This window comes from Rhinopithecus roxellana, chromosome 11 (assembly GCF_007565055.1).
Source record: "Rhinopithecus roxellana isolate Shanxi Qingling chromosome 11, ASM756505v1, whole genome shotgun sequence".
Lineage (NCBI taxonomy): Eukaryota > Metazoa > Chordata > Mammalia > Primates > Cercopithecidae > Rhinopithecus > Rhinopithecus roxellana.
The window spans coordinates 62,120,917-62,146,530 of record NC_044559.1 but is presented as its reverse complement, the minus strand read 5'-3'; the positions used below and the strand labels follow the sequence as shown (position 1 = coordinate 62,146,530).

Below are 25,614 nucleotides of genomic sequence, written 5' to 3'. Positions count from 1 at the left end.
CTAACCTTTATATCTTCTTTCTAGAATTTGTGTTCTGAGAATATTTTATATGTCGTGTCCCTTTGGGAATAATTCAGTTTCTGAAAATCCCATGTTGAAATGGTCCTTCTTCATCTTTTCATAGCACACATACTATATTTACAGCTCCCAGTGTTTGTCAGCTTGTTTCTTTTACTTACTCATTAGTGCTATTTTTTTTAAACCTTAGAAGATCTATTCAAAAAAGTATTGTCAAGGTCACATAACCCAGCAGTTAATATGACATCATTTCAAAGGTGTCCCTGGGTCATATTTTGTAAACCAAAAGCAACACAAGGTTTTCTTACTAATAGGGAAAGCATTAAAAATCTTTTTATCTTTTCTCTAAATTAGCATATGATAACTTCATTGGCTAAAAAACTCAAATGACTAAGCATTAACTAGAAAATATTTCAACTATGGGTGATAAAAAAGATCTTATTGCCATTTTTTTAAGCCTCAAACTGATATTTCCAATTTTATCAACTGAAGTTTGGCTTGAAAATGTCCTAATCCAAGTCACATATGACAATCTGTATGCAGACACATGGATATCCTAAACATGTGTTGGTTTTCCTATGGTCTGTCTCCTTGAAAGCAAAGTACCATAAAACTAGTAAGAGGAGACTCTGGTAGGGGATTTTGCTGCATGTTGTTTAATAAGAATAAACACATATTTTAAAGAAAAATATCAGATTTTCCTTTGAAATATCTTACCTTTAAGGTGTATATGAATTAAAATAAAATGCATTAACAAATCCATTATTTGAGGAAATTTCTATTCAAAGAAAATTGCTTTAAATTGCCAGGTGAGTCAAAGCTGCTTGGATTTCCAAACTTTTACCATCAATTATTGATTGTATTTTGACACGGAAAGGAGAAAAGACCTGGTAGTAAAGTCACAAGAATTTTATTATAGCAAATACTTTCATGGCATTTGACAGAACTCAGAACTATTTATAAAGAAAGAAAGAAAAATCAAACAACTAAAAGATACATTTCTATAATAGGAAAATACAAAAATAGAAGCCAAGTGACAGAATGAAAAAGTTAGCTAAGCAATGGATTTGAAAAACTTTGATTCTAACTATCTGACTTGTTGCTAATTGTCCAAACAGATAATAATTTAAGATGATCTTGTGAGACTTCCTAGAAGTAAAAAGGAATTATTGAAAAAATGTTCAAATATTTTATAAATACCAAATACCAAAAATATTTTCATTGTACTTTCTGACTTGCTTCAGTGAAGGTGTCCTTTTACAGCACTCTGTTTCTTGTTTCAAATTCTCATCTAGAGATGTTACTTTCTTCCAAAGTGATACTCCCAACTTACCACAATATTCCTGATTAAGAAAACACTAGAGCTGTCCCACCTGAGGAAAAGAGAGAACTGCAGAACAATCTGTAAAGTTCCTAGACAGTTCACTCAAGTTAAGAATGGTCCAGCTGAGATATTTTGTTACTCCAGCACTTTTCAAGTATCATTATGAAATCATAATTCTATCTCAGTGTGAGATTTCTTATATAAATAGGAAGAATTTCATTTCTGTAAACATTTGCAGGGCCAGCTCTTTCTCTGAATAGATTTGTTTCCCTTTAAGACAGCCGCTCAAGGGAAAAATCTTTTCTTACATCTCATGTCCAGACCCAAAGAGAAACCCAATGTTTTTCTGTGAAACGACAGAAATACTCAAGTAATATAAAAGCTTCCTGTAATCAAGGAATTGTCTAACTATTACAAGCATGTAATCACTCCTTACAGATTCCTAAAGAATTAAAAATGTTCTTCAGTTACTCATAGTTCATCAGATGTACTGTTGGCCTTTGCTAATTCACATTCTTCACTGGTTTGACAACTCTGAAGGATGTCCTTGTAGTGGTTCTTCAGATCTTCATAAAATGAAACAGTTTCTTGTGAGTAAGCCAAGGGTAACACCTTTTCATTTAATAACATCTGCACTCGGAATTGTTCTTTAGGAGTCTTTGCATTTTCACAGTGGTAAAGCACAAATATCAGGTTCGAGGCATAAGGTACAATGTGACCACTTCGGAACTTCCGATGCATTTGTTCCTTGTAATTGTAAGCTGTAAGGGGTTCCTTGTCTTTGAAGTAGCCCATGAGAGAAAGCAGTGGAAGAAGGGTCTCGGCATGACCAAACTGGAGGATGACTGGAGAAGAAATTGGCTGAGACCTTCAAACAGAAATAAAGGGAAAATAAGGTATATATATTCTTGCCATAGAACACAGTATTTATACTTAGGAGTAACTTTCCCATCTTTTTTTAGTTTAAATAATCCCATCTATTTTTTAAATCTTTATATACATTACTCAAGCATACGGCTGAAATTCCGTGTGGCAGGGAACTAAACTTTTTATACTGAAAGTGAAGTTCCGAAATTCAGGATCACTGTACTGTTGTAAATCCATATAAAACAGTGTGCATACATATTTTGCTTTGTTTAAAGAGAGACAAGTGTCTTATAGATACAGGAACTTGAAACAGATGTGTATTTCAACACTGTATTACCTTTCTGTGCATAAAACTGAGCAAACTGGCCCTTAGTAAATATTAGTCCATGGAGCTTAATCCTTCGACGGTTTACAAAACCCACAAAAGGTTAGTGATGTAACCTATTGTGGCTGAAACAACGTGTCTCTGGTTGGGAGTGGGAGTATAAAGTTCCAGGAATACAAACCACTTTAAACACTGACCTAAATCAATTCTTTTTCTTGAAGTTTTCTATGATTTTTTTTTTTTCTGGTAAAGAATTTTTATAAGAAGCAGTGAATGGCTGCTTAGCCTTTTCCCTACTTTTATAGAAAAAATACTATTTTTCTTAAATATAATTTGTAAACCTATTCAAACATGACTGTCTGACTTTTTGCTACCACTCATCAGGTTATCAATTTAGTGCATCTGGATTTTCTGGGAGGACAGAAGCAGCAGTTCTAGACCTTCCTGATTCCCTCTGCCCTCAATACACATAAACAGAGCAAGTAGATAGCAAATCCAAAAACCCATGGAAAACATTTACAACATAACTAGGTGGGGTGGAAAAGTATTCTCTATGAACCACTCCAAGTAGCATCCAGTCTCAAGCACTAGATATTATCAGTATCTGTTGAAGAAAGCAGAGAGAAGTCACAGAGCATCTGAGCAATCTGAGAACAGGAGAATCCCAAACAGCCAATAGGTATTCACTGGAAGCGCTGTGGGTGAATTGGAGATAGTAGCTCAAATTGGGAAGTATTTAGTCCTCTCCAGACTTGGTGAGTGCAAGGCAGGCCTGCAGTGACGCCTGGGGCTGGAGAAACCTGGAGCTCCTGCGAACTCTCCAAACACAGGGCTCACACTAGAGAAACTGCTGGGAATGAAATTTCAGCCAAGCAGGAGAGGGACAGAAGAGATAAAGGAAAAAGTAAGTCCACATGAAAGTAGGGGGAGAGGAACAGAGCCAGGAAATCTCAGAAAACAACACATCATACTTCTGAACAGTACACACACCAGAACGGGGTGGGCGGTGGGGGGTGGGGGAGGCTCTGTGAGATGAGACAAGCAATCTGACACAAACCTTTTTCTAAATGTTCAGGAAAACAATTCATATTAAAATAACTACAGAAAAGCATGTAAGAAAAAATGAGCAGAATAACTTCCATATATAAGAGTATGCTAGAAATATATACTCAAAAAGTACACTGAAACTGTTAACAGTATTTCAAAATAAGCTAAAAGACAATTATTCACTACTTTGAGATTAATATTCTCTAAAAGGTGTAAGACTTAAAAGCCATTCATCAACAGGAGCTTACCAAGCCTCTCTTCATAACTGGTATACTTTAATTAGGTCATTTAAAACACCTAAAACCTATATTTATTTCCAAGAAGCAGCCTCTTAGGTCTGAAGTTACCAAGCAGTAGCATTCAGAACACAGCTATATTTAGTTTGGCCAGCACAAGTATTTTTAAATTTTGCATTACTTATCAGTATTTAAAAATTGAGAGGTTTAAGATTCTTAAAAATCCAGATTTTTGGCTCTTCTTAGAAATCTGAAAGATCTGGCAACACAAGTCCATATATACCCATAAGACCATAATCAGCTAAACAGGAATAAGGTTACCCAACCTCTAGACAGGGCACATACTTGTTGCACAGCACATGTATCATTCCACATTGTCTAACGTAGGATGAATTCATTCCTTTGTTACTTGCCTGGCCCCTTTATACATCTCAGTATATTCAAGTCTAAGCTAATACCACTGTCATCATCTAAATAATGAAATTTAATAAGGATACAAGTTAAAAGAAAAACAAGTAATATAAATATACTGGTTTACATTTTAAATCCTTTAGCCATTAGGTAGAAACCTAAAAACCTCAAAGCCAGAAGCAATCCTAAATTCAACGTTCAGTTATTGCTCACCACGGAATCTATTAGGACACAAAACAGGTCAGGGAGGATAGCAGCAACAGCAGCAACACCTCCACTATCTAACCAGAAGAATTTATTGTCAGTAACTCTCTCCGCTTTCCCCCACGCAAGAACTCTAATAAACTGGGGACAACATATGACAATATATCCAAACTACTGTCATTTCAGCAAGTAATTTATACGCCATTTGTAAACTTTACATTCTTTTTTCTACCAAGTGTGTGAGATCCAGTGCATAATTTACACTATGTACAGCTTCACTCAGACCAGCCCCTTTTAGGCACCCAATAACCACATGTTGCTGGTGGCTACTACGCTGGAGAGCACAGGACAGACAGTGGTATGGACAGTCTTACATACTTAGATTCAAAAGTTAATCAAATAAATAGCAAATAGGAGAAAAGATACAAGAAAAACAAAAACACACACATGAAAACTATAAATTGGGGGAAGGAAAGAGACCAAAAGGGCTAGCACAAATTATGAGTTCAAACTTCATTAATTGCATCCAAGCTATAGAAGAAATGAAATCTAGACTGTGACTCAGATTTAAGTTGTAAATTTCAAGGTTCCTTGGGTTTATACAAAAGGCAGGAAACACTTTCCCCTCCCCCCCTTTTTTTTACTGCCTTACTGTCAGTGATATGTTAAAATCAGTGAATTCTTCAGAAGAAATTTGAGGAAAATTATACTTAAAAATGCTTATCGGAAGTTTTATGGGAAGTCAAGGAAGTTTATATATTAGATTCTCACAGTAAACCATCCCATCAAAAACAAATTACTGTCTTCTACCATTTGATGAATCCAATTTGTTTTAAAATTGTATTTTAGAATTCCAAACAATTTTCAATAGGAAGCAAAAGTGCTAACTTTTTATAAAGTCCATAAGTATTGATTATCTTCTTACATAGAGCAATGTCTATTATACAAAGTTGAAACACACCAAAAAAACCCCAATATCTTAAAGGTCTAGTTAAATGCACTAGGAAAACAATAATAAAACAAGGATAATAGTTTACAAAAACTAGAGCCATTAAAAGCAAGAACAAGATTTTGCTTAGAAATTGAAATGTGCCTGTAGGGAATAATAAACTTATAATTTTATTTTTATAATTTATATATTTTTACAATAACCAACTATAAATATTTTAAGTTTGTTGATAATGAAAAGTATTTAAAAAGGGCACAATTTCATTCATAATCATTATTTTTCTGCTTTTATCCTTTGTGACTTAACGTAGCTTGCTACTCAAGAAAAAGCCACTAGCTGATGATGCTCGTATTCATACAAAAGGCCCTGGGCAAATTAAATTAGCTGCACTCAATTTTCCAAAACGTAATAAATAAGAGACTTTTCAAAAGATCCATTTGGTTAATTTGTTAGATGTGACATGCCCTGTCATTTCATGCCAAGTGCCAGGCACCATGCTAGTTTCTTCTTGGAAGAGGAGGGGAGGGGAGAAGAATAGTGGCACAAAAGAACAAAAACACAAATGAAACATTTCTGGCTCTTGCAGATTTGCATGTGTCTGTTAGAGAAACCTAGAGAAGAACAAATCCGTCTGTCTAAGGAAGAATTGAATGCATTTTGCTAGGGAGGTGGTGTTTGAGCTGGGTCATGAATACATTCCTACTAAGTCTTAAAACAGAAATGCTGCTCATTGTAGCCTTAGCAAAGTAATTGCTTATCGTATGATACAGCTACTATCATATCCTTTTAGAGAGGGTAAAACTAAGCAGCTTGAAAACTAGAGGGCATAACCTAGTTAAGAGCAAATTTTAGGGCAGATTACTCAATCTCCCTCAGGCTTCATTCCTGCCAAATGAAGATAAGCTACTTCCCTTGCAAAGCTGTTGGATTTGAGCTACAGAAAAATACTCGCATATTTGCTATCAGATTGATCGATGGCTCTATGGCAAACACTACCACAGTGATAGCAAACAGCCACACTGGCAGCAAGAGCCACAGCAGTTCTAGCAGTGAAGTGACCCAGCACACAAATCAGTGGTGTGCTGAGTTTAGAATCCAGGAGATGAGTTCAAGTCAGTTCTCCTAAAATATCATCAGTACCTAACACTTTATTCTAAAGGTAAACACAGTATCAAGTAACAAACTCATTTCATTGAATAGCATATTTTAAAATTCATCAGACATCCAAAAGTGCTAAAGATCCAAATGCAAAAGCAAAACCACAGGTATACCATAAATTAAATCATATGGAAACAGTTTATACCAAAAAATTTTACTTGGAAAAACCTTAACGGCTTTGATAAGAAAATACTTGTTTATGAGGAGTAAAATAATTGAGGAACTTAGTAACTTCTTAGTCACTTAAATTTACTTTCAAATCATTGTTGATTAAAATCATTTAAAATCAAGTAATCCCAGCACCTAGGGAGGCCATGGGCAGATCATTTGAAGTCAAAAGTTTGAGAACAGGTGGGCCAACCTAGTAAAACCCCATCTCTATCAAATACACAAAAAAATTAGCTGGGTGTGGTGACACACGACTGTAGTCCAAGCTACTCAGGAGGCTAAGGTACAAGAATCACTTGAACCAGGGAGGCGGTGGTCGCAGTGAGCGAAGATCACGTCACTGCACTCTAGCCCAGGTGACAGAGTGAGAATCTGTCTCGGAAAAAAAAAAAAAGAAAAACAAATCATTTAAAATCAAATCAGTTCTTATTTGTGGGAAGAAACGTAGTATTTCAACATACTGACTGAGGAAGACTCCGTTGTCAGTGCTTAGTAACACTCTTCAGCAACATGCAATTTGGCAAAAGCACATGTAAAAAAAAATCCCGTAAAAATTTTTTTTAAATGATACTATTTTCCTTGTTTTTGTTTAAAGATACAGGAGCTCACTCTGTCACCCGGGCTGGAATATAGTGGCGTGACCATGACTCACTGCAGCCTCAAACTCCTGGGATCAAGTGCTCTTCCCACATAGGAATCCCATGTAACTAGGACCACAGGAGCGCACTACCACGCCCCACTCATTTATTTATTTGTTTATTTTTATAGAAATGGGGTCTTACGTTGTTGCCCAAGCTGGTCTTGAACTCCTGGCCCCAAGTGATGCTCTCACTTCGGCCTCCCAAAGTGCTGGGATCATAGGTGTAAGCCACCACGCCTAGCTGATTGTTTCTTAAATAAGGCATCTATTCTTTTCCAAGAATGTAAAGGCAAAGACCACATTTCTCAGGCTTTTCATCTGAAATGCACATGAAATAAGAAAAAAAAATTCAATGAAAAGCACAGTTCTAAAAAAGCTGATTAAGATAGTTTGGCAGAACGTGTTTCTCACGACACAGGTCACAAGGACCCTGCTGATAAAACCAGTTGTGGTAAAGAAGCCAGCCACAATAAACATACGTGTGCATGTGTTTTTATAGCAGCATGATTTATAATCCTTTGGGTATATACCCAGTAATGGGATGGCTGGGTCATATGGTACATCTAGTTCTAGATCCTTGAGGAATCGCCATACTGTTTTCCATAATGGTTGAACTAGTTTACAATCCCACCAACAGTGTAAGAGTGTTCCTATTTCTCCACATCCTCTCCAGCACCTGTTGTTTCCTGACTTTTGAATGATTGCCATTCTAACTGGTGTGAGATGGTATCTCATTGTGGTTTTGATTTGCATTTCTCTGATGGCCAGTGATGATGAGCATTTTTTCACGTGTCTGTTGGCTGTATGAATGTCTTCTTTTGAGAAATGTCTGTTCATATCCTTTGCCCACTTTTTGATGGGGTTGTTTTTTTCTTCTAAATTTGTTTGAGTTCTTTGTAGGTTCTGGATATTAGCCCTTTGTCAGATGAGTAGATTGCAAAAATTTTCTCCCATTCTGTAGGTTGCCTGTTCACTCTGATGGTAGTGCGGCACTATTCACAATAGCAAAGACTTGGAATCAACCCAAATGTCCATCTGTGACAGACTGGATTAAGAAAATGTGGCACATATACACCATGGAATACTATGCAGCATAAAAAAGATGAGTTTGTGTCCTTTGTAGGGACATGGATGCAGCTGGAAACCATCATTCTTAGCAAACCATCACAAGAACAGAAAACCAAACACCGCATGTTCTCACTCATAGGTGGGAACTGAACAATGAGATCACTTGGACTCAGGAAGGGGAACATCACACACCGGGGCCTATCATGGGGAGGGGGGAGGGGGGAGGGATTGCATTGGGAGTTATACCTGATGTAAATGACGAGTTGATGGGTGCTGACGAGTTGATGGGTGCAGCACACCAACATGGCACAAGTATACATATGTAACAAACCTGCATGTTATGCACATGTACCCTAGAACTTAAAGTATAATAATAATAAAAATAAATAAATAAATTAAAAAAAAAAAAAAAAGCCAGCCACAACCAGCCAGAATCAAGAGGGCAATGACAGTGACCTCTGCTCATCCTCACTGATCCTCACTGCTCATTATGTGCTAATTATAATACATTAGCATGCTAAAAGACACTCCCATCTGTGCCGTGACAGTTTACAGATGCCATGGCAACTCCTGGAAGTTACCCTATATGGTCTAAAAAGGAAGGGACCCTTGATCCCGAGAATTCCCTACCCCTTTCCCAGAAAACTCATGAATAATCCACTCCTTGTTTAGCCTATGATTAATAAATAACCATAAAAAATAGCCAACCAGCAGCCCTCAGGGCTACTCTGCCTATGTGGCAGCCTCCCTTTTATTCCTTTACTTTTTAATAAACTTGCTTTGGCTCTACTCTTTTGGCTAACTTTTGAATTCCCGCCTCCCTGAAGCCAAGAACCATGTGACCTCTGGGGCTGAATTCCAATTTTGCCCTATGACATGATCACTAATGATGTAAGCCTCTAAGCAGATGAATAAAGACAAGGGTGTATGCATCTAAATTTTTACTCTTGCTTGGAAGAAAGAGAATATGTCAATAAATGACAATTTTTAGTCATAAAACCAGTATCTAGGCCAAATCTCCAATCAGTAATTAATAGCTATTTGGAACACTGCATTGAGAAGGATTCTGACGTTGTATCCAGACTCGATGTGATTTCATATTTCCTACACATTCTACTCTCCATTCATGAACCTCCTTTCCTTGCCAATCAATCTCTCCATCTTTACCTTTGATTTCCTAGATGTAACTAAAATGAGTTTGGTCATTTCTAAGACACTGGACTATAAGACATATTAAAAGAAGACGTTTTAAGTTAGTATTATGTCCAGGTAAGGTTTCTTAAGAATATATTTTTAAAAAAGAAAATAAAGTTAGTTTTATGATGCTGCATAATTTTTCTGCTTGACAATATCACTACTGGTGATGTATAACAGAAATATATATAAAACATATAATCACCTAAAACAAATTATCACTTCAAGAAACATGCATAAATCACTCCTAAATGTATGTACACAAATCTTTACTGGATACAGGTAAGAATATACTTGGTTTGGTTTATGTCTTTTTTTAAAAAAAAGTCAAGGAAGCTGGACTATTAAAAATCCCACTTGGAGAAATTTTATCTCAGAGAAAAACAGCTTATAAAATAGAAAAAGCTGCCATAATATTTCATATAATATGCTATCAACATGAAATCCTAAGGAGGACTTAGGGTTCATTAAACTGAAACGCTAAGGAAGACTTAAAATTACGTTTTAGCAACTACACATTTTATACAATTTTTAAAAACCTGACTTTATTCTTGATTTTCCCATTTCAAAAACGGAATTCACTAAATGTCTGGGTTGAGGTTTCAAGGGTAAGAATTACGCACACTCTTAAATAAGTTGCAACAACTAAAAGAATGTTAAGTATTTTTTGCTTTATCTCAAAAGTATTTCCATTACATAACATCTCAGAATATAAATCACTAAAATCTCAAACATAAATGTTTTTCTTTGCTATTTTTTCTTAGCCTGAATTCAACTTATTAATCTTTAATGGTTCAAGGGCAAACTATAGAATAAAGATAATAAAGATTACTCTGTAAAGTATTACTATTCATAAATAAAGCAATCTTTATTATTATCTTTATTCCTCCAGGCGCCGTAAGAAAGGAGAGAGGCTTCTTTCTTAAGGTTCCAATGATACTGTGAAATATATACATTTGGTCTTTGTTCCTGTTTCCTGGTAGAAACTCCTAAAATCCTTGAAATTTCCCAAGTGCTGTCTTTTTGTGTGCTCACGTTGATTGACAGCTTCAGGATGGGGCTGGTCGGCAAAAAGGCAAAGGCATGATTACAAGGTTAGGATTTTCAGGCCTACCCCTCAACCTCAGGGAAGAGGGAGAGGGGCTGAAGGTCAAGTTGATCACCAATAGCCAATAGTTTAATCATGTCTAAGTAATGAGGCCTCCATAAGAACCCAAGAGGACAGGGTTTGGAGAGCTTACGGACAGCTGAAAATGTGGAGGTTCCTGGAGGATGGTGCGGCCCTGGGAGGGCATGGAAGCTCCACATCCCTTCCCTCATACCTTGTTTTATGTGTCATTTGTATCCTCTGTTAATATCTTTTATACTAAACTGGTAAACATGTTTCCCTGAGCTCTGTGAGCCACTCCTGCAAATTAAGTGAAGCCAAAGAGGGGGTTGTGAAAACCCCAACTTGAACCAGTCAGTCAGGAGTTCCAGAGGCCCAGACTTATGACTGGTGTCTGTAAAGGGCAGGAGGCAATCTTGGGGATTGAGTCCTCAACCTGTGAGACCTGATGCTACATCCAGGCAGATAGTGTCAAAATTAAAGGATACCTAGCTAGTGTCTGCTGCTTATTGGTGGGGAACCCCCTTCCCTCAACACTGGGTCACAGAAGTTAATATAGTTTGGATGTTTGTCTCCTCTGAATCTCATGCTGAAAAGTGATCCCCAATGTTGAAGGTGGGACCTAGTGGGAGGTATTGAATCATGGGGACAGATCCCTCTTGAATGGCTTAGTGCCATCCTCTTGGTGATGAGTGACTTCTCAGTTAGTTCACACGAAATCTGATTGTTTAAGAGTCTGGGGCCTCCCCCTTCTCTCTCTTGCTCCCTTCTTGCCATGTGATACCTGCTTCCCCTTTGCCTTCCGTCACAATTGTAAGCCTCCTGAGGCCTTCCCCAGAAGCAGATGCTAGAGCCAAGCTTCCTGTATAGCCTGCAGAACCGTGAGCCAAAATACACTTGTTTTCTTTATAAATTACCCAGTCTCAGGAATTTCTTTATAGTATCGCAGAAATGGACTAACACAGAAAATTGGTACCAAGGTGTGGGGCATTGCTATGAAGATACCTGAAGATGTGGAAGGGCCTTTGGAACTGGGTAACAGGCAAAGGCTGGAAGAGTTTGGAGGGCTAAGGAGACAGGAAGATGAGGAAAAATTTGGAACTTCTGGGAGACTGGTTAAATGGTTGTGAAAATGCTGATAAGGATATGAACAGTAAGTCCAGGCTGATGAGGTTCCAGATGGAAGTGAGGATGTTACTGGGAACTAGAGCAAATGTTACCCCTGTCACACCCTAGCAAAGAACCTGGTGTATTGTGTCCCCTAGGGATACCCTCATCAATCTTTCCTCATCTTCCTATCTTCTTCTGAGCCCTCTAAACTCTTTCAGCCTCTGCCTGTTACCCTGTATTGTGCCCTAGAAATACCCTAGGGATTTGTGGAAATTTGAACTTAAGAGTGATGGTCTAAAATATCTGGCAGAAAAAACTTCTTAGTAGCAAAGCGTTCAAGATGTGGCCTGGCTGCGTCCAACAGCCAATGATCAAATATGGGAGCAAATAAATGACTTAAAGTTAGAACTTACATACAAAAGGGAAGCAGAGTGTGAAAGTTTGGAAAATTTTCAGTCAAGCCATGTGATAGAGAAAGAAAAAGTATTTTCAGGAGAAGAATCCAAGCAGGTTGTGGAGCAACCACCTGATAAAGAGGTTATCATGGCCAGGGCATGTTAGCTCATGCCTGTAATACCAGAACTTGGGAGGTCAAGGCAGGAGGATCACTTGGGCCCAGGAGTTCAAGACCACCCTGGGCAACAAAGTGAGACCCCCATCTCTACAAAAAATAAAATAATTAGCTGGGTGTGATGGTGCATGCCTGTAGTCCCAGCTACTTGGGGGCAGAGGTGGGAGGATTGAGTTTGAGGGGTCAAGGATATGCAGTGAGCTATGATCATGCCACTGTACTCCAGCCTGTGTAACTGAGAAAAACCCTATTTCCAAAAGAAAAAAAAAAGAGAGATTATCAGACTAAAAGGGAACCAGGTGCTAATATCCAAGACAATGGGAAAAAGGCCTTGAGAGCATTTCAAAAATCTTTGAGGAATCCCTTCTCATCACAGGCCCAAGAAGCCTAGGAGGATTGAATGGTTTCAGGGGCCAGGCACGGAGCACTGTTGCCCTGGCCAGCCTCAGGATACTGCTCCCCACATCCCAGTTGCTCTGGCTTCAGCTGTGGCTCAAAGGGCCCCAGGTACAGCTCAGGTCACAGTTTTAGAGAACACAAGCCACCATAAGTCTTGGCGACTTCCACGTGGTATTAAGCCTGTAGGTGCACAGTATAAGAGTGAAGAAGGCTTGGCAGCTCCCATCTAAATTCCAGAGAATTTATGGGAAAGCCTGGGTACCCACATAGAAGCCTGCCACAAGGGCAGAGTCTCTCCACAGAGAAACTCTTCTAGGGCAGTGCCAGGGGGAAACATCACAATGGAGTCCCGCCACAGAGTCCCCACCAGGGAACTGCACAGTAGAGCTGTGAGAAGGGGACAGCTGTCCTTCATATCCAAGAATGGTAGAGCCATCAGAAGCTTCTAACCTCAGTGTGGAAAAGCCACAGGCATTCAACTCTAACCCATGAGGGCAGCCATAGGGGCTGCACCCTGCAAAGTCACAGACACAGAGCTGCCCAAGGCCTTGGGAGCCCACTCTTGTACCAGTTTGCCCTGGATGTGGGATGGAGAATCAAAGGAAATTGTTTTGGAGCTTTAAGATTTAATGACTGGCTTGGCACAGTGGGTCACACCTACAATCCTAGCACTTTGGGAGGCCGAGGCGGGCAGATCACTTGAGCTCAGAAGGTCAAGACCAGCCTGGGCAACATGGCGAAACCCCGTTTCTACTAAAAATAGAAAAATTAGCCAGGCATGGTGGTGCACTCCTGAGGTCCTAGATACTTGGGAGGCTGAGATGGAAGAATTGCTTGTGCCAGAGAGGTCAATGTTGCAGTGAGCTGTGATCATGTCACTACACTCCAGCCTGGGCCAACAGAGTGAGACTCTGTTTAAAAAAAGAGAGAAAAAGAAAAAACAGATTTAACAACAGCCCTGCTGGGTTTCAGATTTGCATGGAGCCTACTGCCCCTTTCTTTTGGCCAATTTTTCCCTTTTGGAATGGGAGGTATACCGAATGTCTGTACTACCATTGTATCTTGGGAGTAAATAACTCATTTCTGATCTCACAGGCTCATAGGTGGAAGAAACTCATCTCCAGATGAGACTCCGCAGACTTCAGACTTGCGACTTTTGAGTTAATGCTGGAATGAGTTAAGACTTGTAAAACTCTTGTGAAGGTATAATTGTATTTTGAAATGTGGGGATATGAGAGTTGGGGGGCCACGGTTGGAATGATACGGTTTGGATGTTTGTCCCCTCCCAATCTCATGCTGAAATGTGATTCCCCATGTTGGAGGTAGGGCCTGGTGGGAAGTGACCGGGTCATGGGAGAGGATCTCTCTCAAATGGTTTAGCATCATCCCCTTGGTGATAAGTGAGTTCTTGCTCAGTTAGTTCATAGGAGATCTGGTTGTGTAAAGGAGCCTGGGACCTCTTCTTTCTCTCGCTTTCGCTTCTGCTGTCACCATGTGGTACCCTTTCCCTTCCACCATGACTGGAAGCCTTCTGAGGCCCGCACCAGAAGCAGATGCTGGAGCCATGCTTTTATAACCTGCACAACTGTGAGCCAATTCAATGTCTCTTCCCCAGCCTCAGGTATTTCTTCATAGCAACGCAAGAATGGACTAACGCAGACGTTGTGTTGACTATTGTTGTGTTGTTGTGAAATCAGAGGAAAAACAGGGTTTTTTTCCCAAACAACTCCCAAAGAAGGAATAAGTAAAACATCTAACTCATAATGATGAGGTATAAAATTCAAGAGGACTTAGCCAATAATTTTTCAGACATTTTAAACTATATGGTTCAAATCAAGGGCCCATTCATAGTTAAGAATTTCAGAATGCTCTTCTTATAAACAGGAATGACTAAGCAATATATAAACCAATTTCTACTTCATTGTTTGAAACTCAACTGGCAAAAATCAAACTCAGGTATATAAAAAACCAACTGCCTCCAGGGAATTATCTATGATCAAAAGAGCTTCCAAAGAGCTAATATACAATCCTTCTTCAACAGTTGTTTATGCTTATACCTGTTTGCCCATATAAAAGGCTAACTCACATTTCTGTTTTATTTGACAAAGTTAAGTAGCATAGTGTTAAATGAAAAAACATATTATGTTTCTATGCCAAATATGTGGACTCCAAATATGGAGACTTGGATACCTTCAACTGGTAGAAGCTGAGACAGCTGTGGAGTTTGTGTGTGTGCACACATACAGTGGGGTTTGTTTGTTTTCATAACTTTTAAACACCCAAAACAAATTCATAAAAGTATTTATTTATGATCCAATTTTTACCAGAAGCCATTAAAGGTATGTGCCAGGACTGTATAAAGTAAATCAGTAATTTCTGTGAAGAAGTGATTTGGTCCCAAGTCTATAAACACGCTGCTCTTTGCCCTGTGTCACAATTTAGAGTTAATCTTAAAAGAGTCCAATCTGGTTCTTAAGCCATCTCCTAGCTAACTGGAGTTCTTAAGCCTAACTCTGGTTAGTATATGCCCAATCACTATTTGAAGGAACCAAATCTCCAGTTTCTCCTTGAATATACCAAAGTCCCAAAGATGGTATGAGAACTTTTCTGGTTTCACTTCCAACCTTCTCCAACAAACCAAAGCTGGTCTATGAATAAGCCCAAAATACTGGCAACAATAAATGGGTATGAGTATGTGTATGTCTGAATGAGGGAGTAAGAAAGTGTGTGTGTGTGTGCGTGCGTGCGTGTGTGTGTGTGTGTGTGTGTGAGAGAGAGAGAGAGAGAGAGAGAGAGAGAGAGAGAGAAAGACAGAGAGAGGAGAGAGAGACACACACAGAGAGAGAAACATAGGTATGTAGGTATAGGAGGGCAAAAAAGAGAACAAATGTTAAAGGAATTCCTTCTCGGTTGACACTCATAATTATGCTCTTCTTATATAAAACCCCTGCATATATTTTGTCATAAGACTGCTGAGAGCATACAGATTGCTATATTTTATCTATGGTATCATGTGGCTTTGTCACTACCATTCAATAAACAGAGTTGTGAGGTTCAGGATACCATGACGGAAAGAACCAAGTTTTTCCTTTAACATAAAAGAATAAGCTGGGAGTGGTGGCTCACACCTGTAATCTCAGCAGTTTGGGAGGCCCAGATGGAAGAACTGCTTGAGCCGAGGAGTTTGAGACTAGTCTGGGAAACATGGAGAGACCTTGTGTCTACAAAAAACCCCCACAAAATTAGCCAGGTGTGGTGGCGCATGTCTGTAGTCCCGGCTACTTGGGAGGCTGAGGTGTGAGGATCACTTGAGCCCAGGAAGTCGAGCGTGCAATGAGCCATGATCATGCCACTGCACTCCAGGATGTCAGAGTAAGACCCTGTCTCAAAACAAACAAACAAACAAGCAAAAAATACAGGAAGATGTAAATGTTTTTTAAAGGAGGGCTGCCAAGGCAATCCCTCAGTGCTCACTGCATCTGTGATTCTTAACTTTCACAAAGGACATGAAACCATCTGAGAATCTAAGAAAATGGAACTTCGTACTAGAGAAAGGCATGTGGCCCATGAAAACTTGAATATAGTTTCGGGATTTCAGACTCTATACCGCAAGAATCCCTGTGCTATATATTACAATGTGACATCCTGAGGAATAATATGTGTATAATTCTGTCCCATATTGGTTTGTGTCCCTAGAGTCATATATATTCCACAAAAGTCTGATAATTTTGTACTAATACTATATTTAAAATGTCTAAGCAGAATGAATATTTAATACCAAATTAAGAATAATTCAGATGTTCTGCATTCTGATCTAACTAGTCATAGTTCTCAAATTAACTTACATATCCCATTACATTGTAATGACTACAATAGTCATTACAACTGACTATTCTTTCTTTGAGACTCTTGGCAGAAGTATCCCAAAGAACAGGAATTACACCTTTAACTCTGTTCTCTCCCTGATAAAAATGCATTAAACTTGGAATGTTGCATTTTTCAAAAAGTGACAAAACCACTTGAAAAGATACATATTTTGCCTGAAAATGTAAACTATTAATACAAATATAAGAAAGCAAATGAGTAATCTATATAAATGTCTGGATAGAAATACACAGAATCATAATGTTTTAGGTTTGAGATCTGGTCAACTCTTCTTATTTTAGGAATAATAGTGTGAAATGATTAAATGGATTACTGCAGTTCTCCAAATTACACCCCTCCTTTTACTTACAGAAATTGGTGAGGAGATTTTACTATGTCTTCAACCAAAAACAAAGTTTAAGTCTAAAATCCTGTCTTTTAATGAGGGTTGATAACTATGTGTGTGTTCAAAGTAGATAAAGGATACAAAGCAACTACTTCAAGTCATTCAAAAAGCTCAACCATTAAAAGAACTAATAATTGCATGTTTTCCCCCCAAACGTACTCAGCTAGATCCTTCTAAGCTCTTAATTCACTTTTCACACTTAATTGATATTATGCAAAGTATGTTTTTAAACACGATCCAGGAATATCAAATACAGCTTTACACAACTCATGTAATTCCCATATTTATGTAAGTATACAAATAAGCAACATGAACTGCCAGATGCTTTGGGAAGAAAATTACCAGAAAAAAATTTTTGTTAAGTCTTCCACATCTAATTGAAACATCAGTTCCAGGGAGTATTTGGAGAAGCATCAATCCAACAGCTTAACATAAATCAGGAACGAAAATGACTCAAGTATGACATTTTTATTCCTGAAGCAAAAATACACTGAAATAGTTTCCACTTCCAGTCAAGACAGAGTAACAGGGACCAGATTTACTGTCCTACCTTAAACTACCAGAAAGCTGAACAAAACACACAAAGTTTCAGACACTCAACAATAGTCATAGTATGAGAAAAAGAAGGCAAAGGAGGTGACTCCAACAACTGCCCCTGCTTACTGCCAAGTTTCCAGACTATGGCGCAGGGAGGAGACGCCCAAACAGCTCAGAAGTCACCCTGAGCAGCTGAGATGGGAGTGAGAATTTAGGGAGGCCACACTGGCTGAATTCACAGGAGGAGTACCTGAGAAGACAGTGCTGCAGACCAACAGGGGCTCCCTCAAGTTTTCAGCTGGCACTGAACAGCACATGCATATGAGAAAACTATCCAAATCCCGGAAAAAAAACATTGAAAAGGAATAGGTAAAAATTAGCAGAGTTAATTACAGATTACTCCTATCTATAATCCCAGTGACTCAGGAAGCAGAAGAAGGATTGCTTGAGCCCACCAGGAGACCAACCTGGGCAACACAGCGAGAAAAATAAATAAAAAAAGTTCCATGTATTAAACATTTTTTAAGGATTAGCCAGGCATGGTGGTATATGCATGTGGTCGCAGCTACTTGGGAGGCTGAGGTGGGAGGACTGCCTGAGCCTGGGAGGTTGAGGCTGTAGTGAGCTATGATCGCACCATTGTCCTCTGGCCTAGGTAACAGACCCCGTTTGAAAAAAGAAAAAAACAATTCCCAAAGCTAACACACAAAAAAGAATAGTTTTCACACAAGTCAGAGTGGGAAAACCTCAAAATACACAGGGTACATAAAAATACTCAGGGTGAAATGCCTCAATAATGGGGCAAAATCAGTCCATTAATATATATTATTATTTTTTTAAAAAGGCAAACCATAGACTAAGATAATGTATTTCTAGGCATAAATCTGACAAAGGACTGTACCTAGACAACACACATGCGCACGCGCGCGCACACACACACACACACACACACAGACAGAACAGTAATAACCCAATTAAAAAGCAAAATATTTAAAGACTTCACCGAAGTAGATATATAGATGTAAAAAGCACATGAAAAGATGCTCAGTATCACTATCATTATGAAAATGCAAACTAAAACTACAACAAAGTACGACTACACACCCATTAGAATGGCTAAAATTAAAAAGGCCTGCCATATCAAGTGTTGGCAGGATGTGGAACAACTGAAACTCTCATATATTGGTGGGAAAAGCTTGGCAGTTTCTTAAAAAGTGAAAACTACGGTCAGGCACGGTGGCTCATGCTTGTAATCCCAGCACTTTGGGAGGCCAAGGTGGGAGGATTATCTGAAGTCAGGAGTTCAAGACCAGTCTGGCCAACATGATGAAACCCGGTCTCTACTAAAAATACAAAAATTAGCTGGGCGTGGTAGCACATGCCTGTAATCCCAGCTTCTTGGGAGGCTGAGCCAGGAGAACTGCTTGAGCCCACGAGACAAAGGTTGCAGTGAGCCAAGATCGTGCCACTGCACTCCAGCGTGGCCAATAGAGTGAGAGTCTCAAGAAAAAGAAAAAAAAAGTGAAAAATACACCTACGTAAGACTCAGTCATTCAATCTAATTAGACAGGTTCCCAAGAAATCAAAACATAACATACGAAGATCACAAATATTCAGAAGCATTATTTGCAATAGCCTTACAACTGTGAATAACCAAATGTCCATCAAAAGGTGAACAAATGGTGGTGGATCTGTATAACAGAATACTACTCAGTCTTGAAAAGGAATGAACTATTAGATTCATCAACAGCACAGATGAATCTTACAATCACTATGCTGAGTGAAAGAAGCCAAACAAAAAAAATATTCACTATGATTTCATTATATAAAATCCTAGAAAATACAACTTAATGTAGAGTGACAGAAAGCCTATCAGTGGTTACCTGAAAATGGGGGTAGAAAGTGAATTAGAAAGGGTCACAAAGAAACTTGGATGTGATGGATATTTTATCTTGACTGTGGTGATAGTTTCATGGGTGTATATATATGTAAAAACTGACCAAACTGTACACTTTAATATGTATAGTTTACACGAATTATACCTCAATCGGGTTATTTAAAAACACATCGGGAGGGGGGAGGAGGGAGGGATGGCATTGGGGAGTTATACATGATATAAATGATGAATTGATGGGTGCTGACGAGTTGATGGGTGCAGCACACCAACATGGCATAAGTATACATATGTAACAAACCTGCACGTTATGCACATGTACCCTAGAACTTAAAGTATAATAAAAAAAAAATAATAAATAAAAAAAAAAAATAAAAACACATCAAAACAATTACTAAGGGCTGATATGCTGAGATTAGTGAAAGAAAAGTCTTTGGTAGCCTACTTCAAAGACTCCTCATAAAGCCTTTACCAAACCCCAAAGAGTGCAAATTAATTCTCTCAGTAATTTTGTTTCTATCTGTTTTAGTGCTATTATACTCGTTCTCCAAACTGTGTTTGGAGACAATTTCAATGCATTCATCTTTGTATACCCTCTGTTGCCAGTCAAATAACCTGAACATAGTGGGTACTCAAAAATAACCTGGAAAAAGCTGTGTATTTATTTCAATAGATTTGTCTAAATATTCCTGAAAAATAACAATAGATTTTACTTGTCTATGTTCTAATTAAGGAGAGAGATATTTAAGTGTAAACCTCAGAATACGTGGAACTTATTTAAAAGTAACACAAATAACTAAAGCAGAAATAGGAACAATCTTATTTTATTTATTTATTTAGAGACAGGGTCTTGCTCTGCTGCCCAAGCTGGAGTACAGTGGCACGATCACGGCTCACTGTAGCCTCGAGCTCCCAGGCTCAGGTGATCCTCCCACCTTAGCCTCCTGAGTAGCTGGGACTACAGGCACATGCCACCATGCCTGGCTAATTTTTTTTTTTTCTTTTGTAGAGGTAGGGATTCCCCCTGTTACCCAGGCTGGTCTCAAACTCCTGGGTTCAAGTGATCCTCCTGCCTTGGCCTCCCGAAGTGCTGAGATTACAGGTCTGAGCCACCACGCCCAGCCAGGAAAAATTTTAAATCAGCATCTAGATGACAGGTAAAGTATACTGTTTTTCTCTGGCATAGATAACACCCTATCTAACAGCTTATTCCCAACACTGTCTAACTCAAACCATCAAATTAACTTTGGCATTTTACATTTTCATTCCCACATAGGCCTTTGCTCAATACTCTTCTACCTTGATGTCTTCCTTATTCTTTCCTAGCCAAATTTTGCCTGGAATGATTGTCATGATGGTATTAACAACAATTAATAAAATACTTAATAATTGTGTAAAGCACAGTGGTAAAAGATAAGTGTGTCTTTACATGTATTTGTGTGGTACACAGACATACATGAACACAGAACTCCACTCAACCTTCTCAACATCTTGAAACATGAGTATTACCTGAATTTTAAAGATGACCAGTTTTGGTTAGGAAATGCTGAACAAGGATTTGAATTTTAATAACCCTATACCAATGCAAAGTCCATCCCACTACAATGTCAATGATTAAGGCTCACCTTACATCTTACCTCCACACAGATGTCATTTCCAACTACCATGAACTGCAGAGATGACTTACTTTCCCAAGCATCCTTTTGCTTTTGACTAAATTGCTTTCTTAAGGCATCTTCCTTACTAGACTGAGAGCCCCTTGGATATAGGGGGTATAACTTCTTACCCTGTTTATGTATTCCCAATGCCTAGCACTATGACCACACACTGTATGTGCTCAAAAACTGCTTGCTGAATTGAAATGAACTGAGCCTTTAGTTATGGAATAATGAAATCATTTCCTAACCTCTTATGTGGTAGAAGCATTTCTTCTATAGAATCTCTGACACAGTCATCCAGATTCAACTAGCATACTTCTAAAATAGGAAACTTACTACTTCACTAAACAGCCTATTCTATTGATTTAACAGTTATTAAAAAGTTGTGGGGTTTTGTGTGTTTGAGGTTTCTTTTTTAAAAATAATAACTGAAACAAGATTTGCCTTCCAGTTCTACTGTTGGGGTCAGCACAGAGTAGGTATACTCTCCAACTATGGCAAGAACAGATATGACAACAGATTTAAGAGTAATCCTTAAAAAACTGGATACAATTCAACAAGAATAGTTTAAAAAAATGTACAAAGGTAAAATAATTGTGCAGATACAATGAATAACGACTTAGTAGACCTACAATCTAGTGATAGTCAAAAAGTATCTATTCAAAAGGCAGCCGGACATTTGAATATAAATTCAGAGAACAGCCAGGCTAGTTATATAAACTTTCACTTATTAATATTTAGCCAGTATGTGGCCGGGCACTGTGGCTCACACCTATAATCCTGTAATCCCAGCACTGTGGGAGGCCAAGGCAGGCAGATCACCTGAGGTTAGGAGTTCAAGACCAGCCTGGCCAACATGGTGAACCCCTGTCTCTACTAAAAATACAAAAATTAGCTGGGCATGGTGGCAGGTGCCTGTAATCCCAGTTACTTGGGAGGCTGAGGCATGAGAATCACTTGAACCTGGGAGGTGGAGGAGATGATGTCATTGCACTCCAGCCTGGGGGATACAGCAAGACTCTCTCCAAAAAAAAAAAAAAAAAGAAAGAAAGAAAGAAAATATTTAGTCAGTATCTTTCAACACTAAAGAGATTCCTAATACTGAAAAGATTCCTGATACCCCTGGCTAAACGCCATGGAACTGAGACTTCAAAAAGTTAGCAAAAAGACCTAGAATTGGCATACATTTCTAAGAACTTTAAAGAAGCAAGTTTCTCCTGTTACAATGGGCTAATTGACCAAATAACTAAAATCACTTGGTGTCACTACACATTTATCTCAATGCTGCCATCTTACGTTAACATATGGGACTACACAGCTTTAAAATACAGACTATGAGATCTGAAAATATCAATGATTTGAAACCCAACAAAAAGGCAGAAAAAAAGGTTAACACTGAGAGTGGAGATATTTAGTTAACAGTAAAAAATATTTTTATAGTAATTAATTTAAAATGGAAGATCTCATGAGGCAAGTAATTATAGACCCAAAATAAATCTTACTTCGAGAAAACATGAAGTAACTTGTTGAATTCCCCGAATCCAAAAAGATTAAATTAACAGATATATAAGGAGACAGTAGAATAAAATCTAGAGGTAACTCATTTCTTCAGTAAATTAGATCTGCTTTTCTAATCACAGCTGCTTAAATAGAAATATCTGCTTGAATTTGCTGATTTTAACCTTCATCCCATTACTATAGTGATGGTGCAAAAAAGAAAGTAAAAGTCAAGTTCCTAATAAAATCAAGGAGCTGAATTTCAAGGGCCGGTTACATTTAACTGAAAATTTAACAATTTGCAATCTTCCATTTTTTCCATGAAGTAAAACCATGCTATTAAAATTATGTTAAAAAAAAATTCAGTGGCACTGAAGAATGTCTCTGATTTAATGTTTATATATATATAAAATCTGTATACATATTAACATTCCAACAAGGAGGTAGGGGTGGGATGGAGAAAGCAAAAAGTAGCCTGGGAACTTGGGAATTATGTGGAAGTCTTTTTGTCAGAAAATATGAATGTCAAAATACTCATTTATAAACTCTAATTCCAAATTTAAAAAAAGGATTTAAGTCACGTACAAAAAAAAAAAAAAAAAAAAAAAAAAGGCTAATGTTCTGATAGAAGAGATCAGGAAAAATACAAAGATAAATAATCTATTAAAATCTTATTATTCTACCACATTGGAGAAAAGCAGTTAAGTGGGAACTCTGTACTTTCTACTCAATTTTCCTGTGAACTTAAAATTACTTTTAAAAGTCCATTAATTAAAAACAAACAAACAAAAAACAACTTACTTGCTCCTTGCTGAGCATATACTGATTTTCTTCACCAGCACTGCTCACAGCATTGGTCAATCTGTTTTTAGGAGAGAAATCTGACAGAAGTCTCAAACTATACTTTCTTCTCCTTTCCTATTTTAAGATTTAATCTCAATTCAGCAAAATAAGTATCTTTTAAAACCCTCATCAGTCTTTTAGTACAGAGATACCCAGTCCCAGGAAACCATCTGCCAATTTCTTCATCATCACTCACTGCTGAACAATGTTTGTTGATTCCTTCTTCAGTTACAACAAGAGGCAGTGGTCAAAACGATTTCCTGTTTTAAAGGGTCAAACTCTCTTTCAACTTCTCACATTGTTTCACAATCTTACACTTTTATTTTCTCTAGACTGTAAAAGACACAGTGCAATGACTTTGCCTCACTCATTACTGCCTGACATACAAACATAGTAGTTGCTTTGTTGAATGAATATTCTTTTCAATCCACAAGAAAAGGCATACTCATTCAAAAGAAGTAAAAATGTTTTCCATCTTGCAATGAAAAGGAAGTTAGTTTAATAAATGAGGCCATAAAGTTTGAAAAGAGTAAGTCTCACAAAGTACTTGTTTTCATTATTTGAACAATTGCCAAGGGGGTCGGGGGTGGTGGAGGGGAAGGGTGTGTGAATATCTGAAAAAGACACTAAGGACATGTTTGGGCCAGAGAACTATCACATATAATACTAATACCATGTCAGCATATCATATTATACTAAGTGCTTTAATAAATATTATCTCACTTGATTATCACAATTCTATGAGTCAGGTGAAGTACAGGTTGAGTATTCCTTATCCAAAATGTTCAGGACCATAAATCTTTTGGATTTCAAATTTTCTCAGATTTTGAAATATTTACATATATATAATCTTGAGGATGGGACCCAAGTCTAAACATGAAATCCATTTATGTTCCATATACACCTTTCACACATAGCATGAAGGTAATTTTATACATATTTTAAAGAATTTTGTGCATGAAACAAAGTTTCAACTACAACCCATCACATGAGGTCAGATGTGGAATTTTTGACTTGCCGCATCATGTCTGCACTCAAAAACTTTTGGATTTTGGAGCATTTCGAATTTTCAAATTAAGGCTAGGCATCATTCTTCATTCCTCTTTTCCAAAGTGAGGAATCTGCAGCATGCATAAAGCTGGACCAGGAGTCAAACCAAATCCAAGCATCTGCCTACTACGTCACATTGCCTCTATACCACAGAACTGTACCTACTGCCACAAGCCATGCATGAAAACTCACCTCATTATCTTCTCAGTTTATTAAAATACCATGAGCTACTAGCTAACAGAAATGGAGTGCTCAATTAGTTGCATTTTTCCCTCTGAAATTTATCTGTAGGTGAGATAAGCAAATTTTTTTTTAAAAAAGCAAGATGAACAAAAACATGGTATAGTCATACAAAGGAATATTATTCAGCCATGAAAAAGAATGACACGTGCTACTGCTACATGTACAACATGGAAGAACCTTAAAAACACGATGCTAAATCAAAAAAGCCTGTCACAAAGAAGCACATATTGTACCATTCCATTTATATGAAATGTCCAGAATACACTAATCCATACAGACAGAAAATATATAGTGGTTGCAGGGGATGGCGGAGTGAGGGTGAATGGAGAATGACTTGTAAGGTGCAGCATATAGAATTTCTTTTTGAGGTGATGAAAATGTTCTAAAGTTGCAGTAGTGATGGTTGTGCAACTCTGTGAATATACTAAAACACTGAATTGTGCACTTTAAGTAGGTAAACTGTATATGATCCAGGCATTACCTCATCTTGTTGTGCTTAAGGCAATCCTGAGTTAAGTAAGGCCATCCGTGTAACTTTTCCAACAGCATGTGCTCACTTTGTGTATCACATTTTAGTAATGTATCACATTTTAGTAATTACCACAATATTTCAAAGTTTTTTATTATTATTGCTATTATTATTATATCTGTTACGGTGATCTGTGATCAGTGATCTTTGATGTTACTTTTGTAGTTGTTTTGGGGTGCCATGAACCCCACCCATATAAGATGGTAAATTTAACTGATAAATGTTGTGTATGTTCTGACTGCTCCACCGACCAGCCATTCTCCATCCTCCTCCCTCTCCTCTAGCCTCCCTATTCC

The 25,614-nt window shown here is 38.0% G+C and overlaps 1 protein-coding gene across 2 annotated transcripts in view; it reads right to left on the bottom strand.

The window, feature by feature from the left end:
- Positions 1 to 912: 912 nt before the first annotated feature.
- Positions 913 to 25,614, bottom strand: part of MINPP1 (multiple inositol-polyphosphate phosphatase 1) — a 47,645-nt gene continuing 22,943 nt past the window's right edge. For both annotated transcript variants that reach the window (XM_010379631.2, XM_010379632.2), the window contains exon 5: positions 913 to 2,210. In XM_010379631.2, coding sequence (XP_010377933.1) covers positions 1,814 to 2,210 — 397 coding nt within the window. In that variant the 3' untranslated portion in view covers positions 913 to 1,813. The remainder of the gene's footprint in view (positions 2,211 to 25,614) is intronic.